The sequence below is a fragment of the Juglans microcarpa x Juglans regia genome, chromosome 5S (assembly GCF_004785595.1).
Source record: "Juglans microcarpa x Juglans regia isolate MS1-56 chromosome 5S, Jm3101_v1.0, whole genome shotgun sequence".
NCBI lineage: Eukaryota > Viridiplantae > Streptophyta > Magnoliopsida > Fagales > Juglandaceae > Juglans > Juglans microcarpa x Juglans regia.
The window spans coordinates 10648658-10655263 of NC_054603.1; the positions used below are offsets into that span (position 1 = coordinate 10648658).

General features: G+C 38.7%; 1 protein-coding gene across 1 annotated transcript; it reads left to right on the forward strand.

Annotated features, from left to right (window-relative positions):
* The first annotated feature begins 414 nt into the window (after positions 1–414).
* Positions 415–4530, forward strand: LOC121267358 (two-pore potassium channel 3-like). The gene is made up of 2 exons (XM_041171223.1): positions 415–1778; positions 3886–4530. The coding sequence occupies exons 1-2, from the start codon at positions 640–642 to the stop codon at positions 4031–4033; spliced, it is 1287 nt and encodes a 428-aa protein (XP_041027157.1). The 5' UTR covers positions 415–639; the 3' UTR covers positions 4034–4530.
* The last annotated feature ends 2076 nt before the right edge of the window (positions 4531–6606 follow it).

Here is a 6606-nt window from a genome sequence, read left to right on the forward strand (position 1 = left end):
GAAAAAATAAAAGAAAGTTGTCATGGTCAGGATTGACAGTGAGAGCCCACCACCTGAGCAATCCTTTTCCCAGGAAAATTTGAGAAACCATATATTATATATTTTTTTTACTTCAAAAACAAAAACAAAATACATTTCCGATTCCAATCATTCTCGAAATTCACTTCACCGATGCAGCAGCCTGATGTGGAAGTAACCCTTTTACAATTCTTTAGAGGAAAATGATTGGCTTTCTCCCACTTACAACCACGCGCCATTAAAGCGCGTTTTCCAACTAGCATATTCCTCTACACATATCGAATCTAGTAACATCTCCGTCTTTCTTCCTCTACCCTGTCAGACTGTATCTGTCTCTTCTTTGCCGCTTTCTTAAGTCCTATGCTTCTTCCTCTTCCTGAACAAATAAAAAAGAAGGCTTCTTTCCGTTCTACACAACACACCGACATCTCTCTCTTCTCTTTTCTCTCTTCTCTATCTGAAAAATCAGTGCTCTTTCATTACTCTGTATGTTCCGCACTTTCTTTCTCGCAAAGACCATTTCTCTAAAGACCTCTACGTAATCTCGTTTCGAATACCTCCCGGTTCCTGGACTGCCCGCAGCTCCAGAAGTCGTATTCTTGGCAACCCCCCAGGCCCCAGATGGAGAAAGAGCCTCTGCTGCCGTATCTGAGCCCAAGAAGAAAGCCAACACCGCCGCCGCCGGTTCTAGCACCACTTCCAGAGCACAACGAGATCTCTCTTCCTCTAACCCCTTCTGAGCTCAAAGACCGCCTCATCTTTGGCCCTTCTTCCTCTTCCCCACAAGACGCTTCCCCTCTGGTCGATGCCTTGACCCTCTCTCTCGGCTCCCGAAGACCCTCTTCTTCTTCAACTTCTGTAGACCACCCTACCCCGCAAGACCCTCAATCACAATCGCTGTTACAGTCCCCACAAGGTTGGCTCCTCGACCCCAATAATCCATGGACCAAGATCAATCTTCACCGCTCTAAGACCGCGCCAGCCATGGCTGCAATCAACGAAATTAACCACCCCTCTGTGCCTACACCGCCATTTGGGTCCCAATCGATTGTTCGCCAAGCGTGTGTTCTTCTTATGTTGTATTTGTTCTTAGGAGTGATTATATATTGGTTCAACAAGGACGATTTCTCGGCGGATGAGACCCACCCGGTAGTGGATGCTCTGTATTTCTGCATTGTGACGATGTGCACGATTGGCTATGGTGACATTACGCCGGCAAGCACAGCAACCAAGTTGTTTTCGATAATGTTTGTGCTGGTGGGTTTTGGTTTTATTGATATTTTGCTTACTGGGATGGTGAGTTATGTGCTTGATTTACAGGAGAGTTACTTGTTGAGGACCGTGAAGAATAAGGGTGAGAGGGATACCCCAAGGTCGTACATAGTTGATGTGAAGAAAGGGAGGATGAGGATTAGGATGAAGGTGTCATTGGCATTGGGGGTTGTGGTTCTTTGTATTGGGATTGGTGTTGGTGTAATGCATTTTGTGGAGAGCCTTTGTTGGGTGGATTCGTTTTATCTATCAGTTATGTCCGTCACGACAGTTGGGTATGGTGACAGGGCATTCAAGTCCTTGCCGGGTCGTATTTTTGCTTCAATTTGGTTGCTTGTTTCAACACTGGCGGTTGCTCGAGCCTTTCTGTACTTTGCCGAGGCAAGAGTGGATAAGCGGCATAGAATGATGGCAAAGTGGATTCTTGGTCAGGATATGACTGTTTCTGAGTTTCTTGCTGCTGACATTGATAACAATGGATTTGTGAGGTATACATTTGTCTCGATTATCTTTTGAACCTCGTTTAGCTGATTAGCTTTTGAACCTCTCTAAACTTGATTAGGATTGGCTTTTGGATGCTTTGAGAAGTCCTATAGTTTCTATTGGAATTGGTACTGTATCAACTGAATGTCGTCCTCAAGCATATGAGTTCGTTGTATATTTTTGTTCATCTTAACAGTAAGAACTAACATTCTTGTTGAGACTAAAACTGCAAACCCCCCTTTCCAGTAGGGTTTGGACGCTACATATTGTTCATATTATAGCTGAAAGAATAAAATTCTGTAAACTGAAAGCCTAAGCAATATTTATCGGTAAAACTTAATAATGTACCGTGTCATCATAACTCGCGAAAAGAAACTTAAACATTAGACTTGGTCTTCAATCTAAAACATCACAATGGATATGAATCCCCTATTGTGCTACAAACGCTAACTAAAAGCATGTTCTAGGTGAAGACTCCAACACTCTATTTTTATAATACAGTAAAAAGAGTTGTATCCTATCAAAAAAAAAAAAAAAGAGTTGTAAACATTCTTTATCTTTAAAATGCATTGCAGCATTGGTAATATATTTTACGCACATCATAATAAAGCATTCTTCTGTGAAGCTTTTTGTGTCCTATGCACATTTACAGTTTGTGTCAAGGTTGGCAATCACGAGGATCCCGACTCTGTTTTCGTGGCACGAATGGACTTGCATCTATGGTATGAAGAACATGATAAGCAATGGTGCAATTTTGTAAGCCTACTTGGGTATTGAGCATTTACCTATCACAGCTGAATAACTTGCATTCGCTTGATTTGCACTCGAGTGAGCCAACCTCTATGGACCATACGCTAATGGTCACCTCTGGCTTTTACTTCTAGTACCATCACACATTCATTTCATTCATTAGGCCAAAAACATTTTAAGACATTTCATGCATTCTTATATCATCTTCTTCTCTGAAAACCTGATCTGAGGCTTCAAGCAGAAACCTGAGAGCAGGAAATTTGGTTCTTTTGTGGTTTGGAGCTGTCAAGGACTAAGTTTTGATTGTTGAAAGGTATGCCTTATCAAATAAGAATATATCAAGGTTAAAGGATCATGATAGGGTCTGGTTCCGGGTTTGAAATGGATGATGAAAGGGCTGAAAATCACAGGGAAGGGGAGGAAAGAAAGATGGAGAATAAATCTCCTTATTAAACTGTAATGATCTTTGTATGTAACTCTGATATTTACAGGTATGCAAAATTTTCTTATTCTAGTAGGTGTAGGACTTCCTCATTTCAGAAATTTGACCAATAAACCAAGCTAGCCATGTTCTGCTAGTGCCATCTTCCATCACCCATGAAAATTACAAAAATACCCTTCTCGATAAACATGGCTGGAAGTGCAAGATCACATGGATTTATGCATTAGTTTTTAATGTCAGGGTATGAGGATATGTACCAGTGGTGTAATGAGTGAATGCATGGAAAATGAAATCTACAGTTACATCACAGCCATAGATTGGATGATTTTCTGCCTATATCTTTCCACCAAAAAGAAGAAAAATCAACAGGGCTCTTGATTATTGTCGCTTCTCTGCTCTATGATTTTGTTTCCATTGTTATTCTGTTTATGTTTAGGATCTGTCACGAAAAAGTTTCATAATACTTTTTTCTGTAAAGGAATAACTTAAATACTTATGTTTGGCTAATAGTTATGGTATCTTTGGATTTATACTAAAAGGAAGGTAGGTATAATGTGGCATCTTGCTGACGATATTAAAGAAGGCAAGGCATTCCATGTTCAGGTTACTTGTTATCTGTCTGCTCTTATTTTGGCTTGTAAGCAGAGGTCTGTTAGTAATGCAACAGTGAGTGATAAAAGCCCACAGGCCCTAGATTTATCATCTTCTTTCTGATTAAATTATTTTCTTCAAGATACTAACTTGTGTCTTTATTGTGTCATACTTCCTAGTTCACTCTCATCTTGCTTTATTTGATCTCTGATCTCACCATCAGTTTTCATTCTTTCTCTTTCTCAGCTATTCATGTTATCTCCATTTGTCTTGATTTGAAATGAACCCAAACAGTTAGGTCGAGTATTTATGCTGTTTTATATATGCAGTAAATCAGAATACGTCGTATACAAGCTCAAGGAGATGGGAAAGGTATCGGAGAAAGACATTATGCAGATCTGCAATAAATTTGATAGGCTAGACACTGGAAACTGTGGAAAGATAACTCTTGCTGATCTCATGGAGACTCACCATTGACATTAAAGTACCCTTGGTAAGGTTATTCTTATAGCACCAGCGAAAGGCAGGAGAGAAATACTGTATGTTTTCTATTCAAGTTGCATAAGATGATAGAGGAACTTCACTACCTTATCAGTTGTTCCAGTTGCAAGTTCGTACTATTCACCCTGGTCATGGATGCTGGAGTGCTGGGTTTTGGTTCGAGTTTATTCAACCATAATGAGAGCATATGAAGTATGATCGTTACAATTGCATGATAAAACACCACCTCCCGGCAGTTTTGTTGCCCACTCGTGTGGTAAGATGGTGAACATTACCATCTGCCAACTTGCTCCTATCCGTCGTGGCATGCATGGTGGATCAGGGGTTTGGATATGCGGAAGAATTTTGCCCAATGGAAGCTATATTTGCTTTTGCTCAAGTTCTTTTGGGAGTATTTTTTACGAAGGTTGGGATTTATTCTTTTGCAGAAACCTGAAGGATAAAAGATTAAGCTCAATACTTCTAAAGTTTATATCAACGGTTCGTCTTGGCTCTAAGCGTTTCTTCTTCTTCTTTGAAATTCCCAATGTATCCGTGTATTCACAAGATTGTAAACTAATTCACTTGAACAACTTGGTTAGATCTCAATCTTGTGACTATTCAAATAATCAAATACTTGAAGTAAAATAAATAAATTTGCATAATGCAATTATTGGTTACGAAGAGAAATCTTTTGAAGAACTCTTTAAAGGTAAAATTCTACGGGATAGCCAAACTCAGAAAAAAACAATTTTATTATTTGAAAATCAAGTTGCAAATAAGTTTTCAATTACAAAATTTTTTGTCAATTGACTCTCTCACTTGACTAGACAAACGACTATTTTGTCTTCTACTATAATAGCAGTCAAAACTTTTAACGATCTTCAAATATTGTCTTTTCTCTTGAAATTTAAGTAGCCGAAATCCAATCAACGATCTTCCCGACTTGGAGAACGATCACACTCAAGGAGAGATGAAAAATAAAATGAAAATTCTCAAGTGAATTTTCTCTCTCAAGTATACAAAATATGTTCTTAATAATTCTTGGCCAAAACTCTTTAAAGAGTTATTAAACCGAATCCCTTTAAATATAAAGTCTGGAAAGAGTTTCAATTGAGGTAGGATTCTGCTAGTAGATCAAGTCTGTCGCGAGAACATCTCCTGACGGGTTGCTGACATTTCGCGATAACTCTTCACTACAGCTTCTGATTCTAGTTCAATCTTCTGTTTTGGATAAGTGCAGATCCTTATGGACTCAATTTTCACATAACTGACTTATCTAAACAACCTTTAAGACTTCTAGATAAACTTAATCTTATTATAGATAAAGTCAATAATTATTTTACATTCATCCAAAAATACACATATAATGATAGGATAAACTCTATAATTTAGTCATCTAGTCCTAGCCAAAATTTTGTATTTACAATCTCTCCCTTCGACAGTTTGGTGACAAAACCAACTTGATGAATGTAAATTCCCTATAAACATTTCAAACAGTAGACCAAAACAAAAACAAACAACAGAAATTTCTAAACAATCACAACCCAGTAAAACTACTGACTCAGCGACTCAAACATACTATCAAAGTTAAACAAGTTGTAAGTATCAGAATAAAATATAACCAAATGAATAGAATATATTGTCAAAATTACATTCAAACAAAAAAAAAAACTGAGAATAAAAGAAAATAAGCAATAAAAGATAGATTTTTCTACTGCTGCAACTCCCCCTCAACTGCTATTGTTGCTGCTCCCCCACAACTGCCACTCCTCCTTTTTGTCATCAATCAGCCATGGAATTCTATTGCTCTTCATATGAACCAGCGACATGGTCCACTACTTGTTGCATATCCAACGAAAGCTGAACCAGTTTATTATTTGCTTGAATGCAATCAGAACAGACATTGGCTAGTTGCTGCTCTGATTTGGACTGACTAACCTCCCATTTAGCAGTGGATGTATCAATCTTTTGGGACAAAAGAATGATTTGCTCAAGAGCTTGAGCCATAGGTATAAAAGGCTCAGGGGGCGAAGAAGCAAACTCAGTAGTGGGGTTTTTGTTCTTAGTAAGCACTACCTCAGACTTGACTACCGTAACAGCTGAGATAGAACCTGCCACCTTCATTGTGAGCTCATTATTCGTAAGAGGAACTTTGGCTTTCATAACCATTTTGCTGATTAAGCCGCCAAAAGGCAGATTCACCTACTTTTCAACCTGAGAACGGTGAATAATATTGATAATATGACGGGGGAAATCAATTAAGATCCCAGTAGCCAAGGCATACATGAAGTAAGCTCTTTCTAATGTAATTTCAGTGTGCCGGCTAATGGACCAAAAATTAGTTAACACTATTTTTGCAAGCAGCTTATATTGAGGTAGCATATGATTCAGAGGAAATCTATGGGTTTTAGCATGCCACTTTGGGCCATCAGGAGCAACAAAAAGATTGCACATGACAGTCTTTGTAGGTGCCCTCGTACCCTTATAAGGATATAGTGGTGCCTCCACCTCAAGAAGATCAAACAGCTCTCTAAGAATAGCAGGGGATATCTCAATTTAGGTTCCTT